This window comes from Rhincodon typus, chromosome 6 (assembly GCF_021869965.1).
Source record: "Rhincodon typus isolate 14 chromosome 6, sRhiTyp1.1, whole genome shotgun sequence".
In the NCBI taxonomy this organism is placed as follows: domain Eukaryota; kingdom Metazoa; phylum Chordata; class Chondrichthyes; order Orectolobiformes; family Rhincodontidae; genus Rhincodon; species Rhincodon typus.
The window spans coordinates 50,957,373-50,959,670 of record NC_063337.1 but is presented as its reverse complement, the minus strand read 5'-3'; the positions used below and the strand labels follow the sequence as shown (position 1 = coordinate 50,959,670).

The following is a 2,298-nucleotide window of genomic DNA, read 5'->3' as shown; positions in this document are numbered from 1 at the left end:
AAACGTTAACTCTGTTTTCTCCTCCACAGATGCTGCCAGACCTGCTGAGCTTTTCCAGCAACTTTGTTTTTGTTGTTGTTGCATTTATATATTACCCTTTACAACTACCAGACAAACCAATGAAGTACTTTTGAAGTGCAATAACAGTTACAGTATTGGAAACACAGTAGCTAGTTTGTGCCCAGCAAATTCCAACAAATGACAATTGATAACAACTAAATAATCTGCTTTATGGAGTGTTGATTGAGCAATATATATTGGTCATGGCATTGAGGATACAAAAGCAAAATGCTGAAAATCTGAAATGAAAGCAAAAAAGAACAATGGAAATAGTAGCTTGTGGGGTGGGCAGGACTTTTTTGATCAGGATCCTTAACCCAGTCAAAAGCTGAATGGCGAATAATTTGTTGCCAATAGAGCCAATGGGTTTTCAGAGCCTAACAAGGCAAGGCTTTCACTCTGCTCATCTCTTTCATTTTGGACTTAGTCTGAAAGTGGGGAGAATCCACCTGTGGGATTTCATTCCTTGCGAACATGGAGGAGCAACCATCAGACTGTCTTCTGCCACTGCATGATATAATAAAACAAATGTGAGTGGGAGTTTTACACCAGCATGGTGGATTATCAGATTTTGCAGTAATAAAATTATTTGAGATGTTCAAGTATCTCAGTTAGCTAGATGGCTATTATCATAGAATCCCTACACTGTGGAAACAACAAGCCCACACCAATTCTCCAAAGAGCATCCCACCCAGACTCACTTCCTCCCCTACCCTATCCCTGTACCCCTGCATTTCCCATGTGCAAACTCCACACAGACAGTGAATCAAGGCTGGGACTGAACCCGGGTCCCTGGTGCTGTAAAGCAGCAGTACTAGCCACTGAGCCACTGTGCCACCCATAAATGAACTCACATTCTGCCATCAAGCATGACAGGATTTGAACCTCGGTCCCCAGAGCATTACCCAGCTCTCTGGATTAATACCCTAGCAATAATACCATTAGACCATCACATTGCCATCACATCACATGGTTAAGAATAATATCAACAGTCCATGTTCAATTCCCCATTGCAGCTGAGGCAGACTTGGCACTTTTGTCCTTGCCTTAACCCTGAGAGTGGAAGGAAATGGCAAACTATCACTAACAAAAATCAAGAAGAAAATTGTTCAGGTTGAAGAATTATCAATAATAAGCCAAGATACTGCCTTTAAGTAAAGCACACATGCATTACAAACTTATCAAGGCTAATGACCATATACTTTTCCCATCTTAAGCATCCATTTGAACATCACACCTTTTTGATATACTATATTTGTAAGTAATTAAATATCTTCAAGATTGAAGTTTGCAAAATATTTACAGGTCTAAAATTTACGAACAGCATTTTTTGAGTTTTGTGTTTTTTAAGAATTGGTCCAAAGTTAACATACCTCAAAGATGATTGACTCCAGTCTTGGCTTATCAGGTCAAGCACTGGTAAATGTGTTTCCAGCAGCATTCTAACAGACCCAGAATGTTTTCTTGTAGCAGATGTCAAGTCAAAAATAGTCCCATGTGTCTAGAACAAGGTTAATGAACAGGCACTTCAGGTAATGTATCTGTACAGACTATAAATATATTTTACTTAATTCATTAATGAAAGTACTTCATAGGTATAGTAACAGACACTGAAGACAACTTTTAACATCTTTTCAGAAACCAGCAGTCGACTTATTTCCAGTTCAGTTCAATGATCAGTAGCATTCAACAATAACTGTGAAGAGCAGAAGATTACGTTTCTTCGCCACAGTGCTTTAAAAATATCATTTAAAAATATTTCAGGTACTGTACACATTCTTCAGGTCAATGTTACAAATAACACCTCAAAGAAACAGCTTTTCTCAGAAGAAATCTGAAATGCATACAATCATCTTCTTAGTAACAAATATGTCCATTGCACTTGTATAAAATTGGAAAAGAAAATCCAAAAAGCACAGATAACAGATGCTTACTATTCATATGAAGTTTTCTCTCATAAGGCTAATAAAATGACTGTGTCGCGGAACTGGCCAACATTCAGGCTAAAGAGACTGTGAAACAGACTGTTTCCGCCCAATGGCTTCACTCCTCAGTTTTCTTCCATGCAAAATGTTAGCTATTTTGCTTGGCTCTTTGCCAGTTTTGAATATCTTGCTGTGTGCAGTATTGAATCAGCATAATGTCTAGTTATCCCTTTGCAGAAATGGTGAACTAGAATTGAAACAGTACATATCACCATCAAAAATAATGTATTATGATCTTGTGGTTTTAATTTTT

The 2,298-nt window shown here is 37.9% G+C and overlaps 1 protein-coding gene across 1 annotated transcript in view; it reads right to left on the bottom strand.

Annotated features, from left to right (window-relative positions):
* Positions 1–2,083, bottom strand: part of aff3 (AF4/FMR2 family, member 3) — an 81,082-nt gene extending 78,999 nt beyond the window's left edge. Inside the window, exons 1-2 of the mRNA XM_048598001.1 lie at positions 1,995–2,083; positions 1,434–1,561 (exon numbers count right to left, since the gene is read on the bottom strand). Of these exons, the coding sequence (XP_048453958.1) occupies positions 1,434–1,501 (68 nt within the window). The 5' untranslated portion in view covers positions 1,502–1,561; positions 1,995–2,083. The remainder of the gene's footprint in view (positions 1–1,433; positions 1,562–1,994) is intronic.
* Between the last annotated feature and the right edge of the window lie 215 nt (positions 2,084–2,298).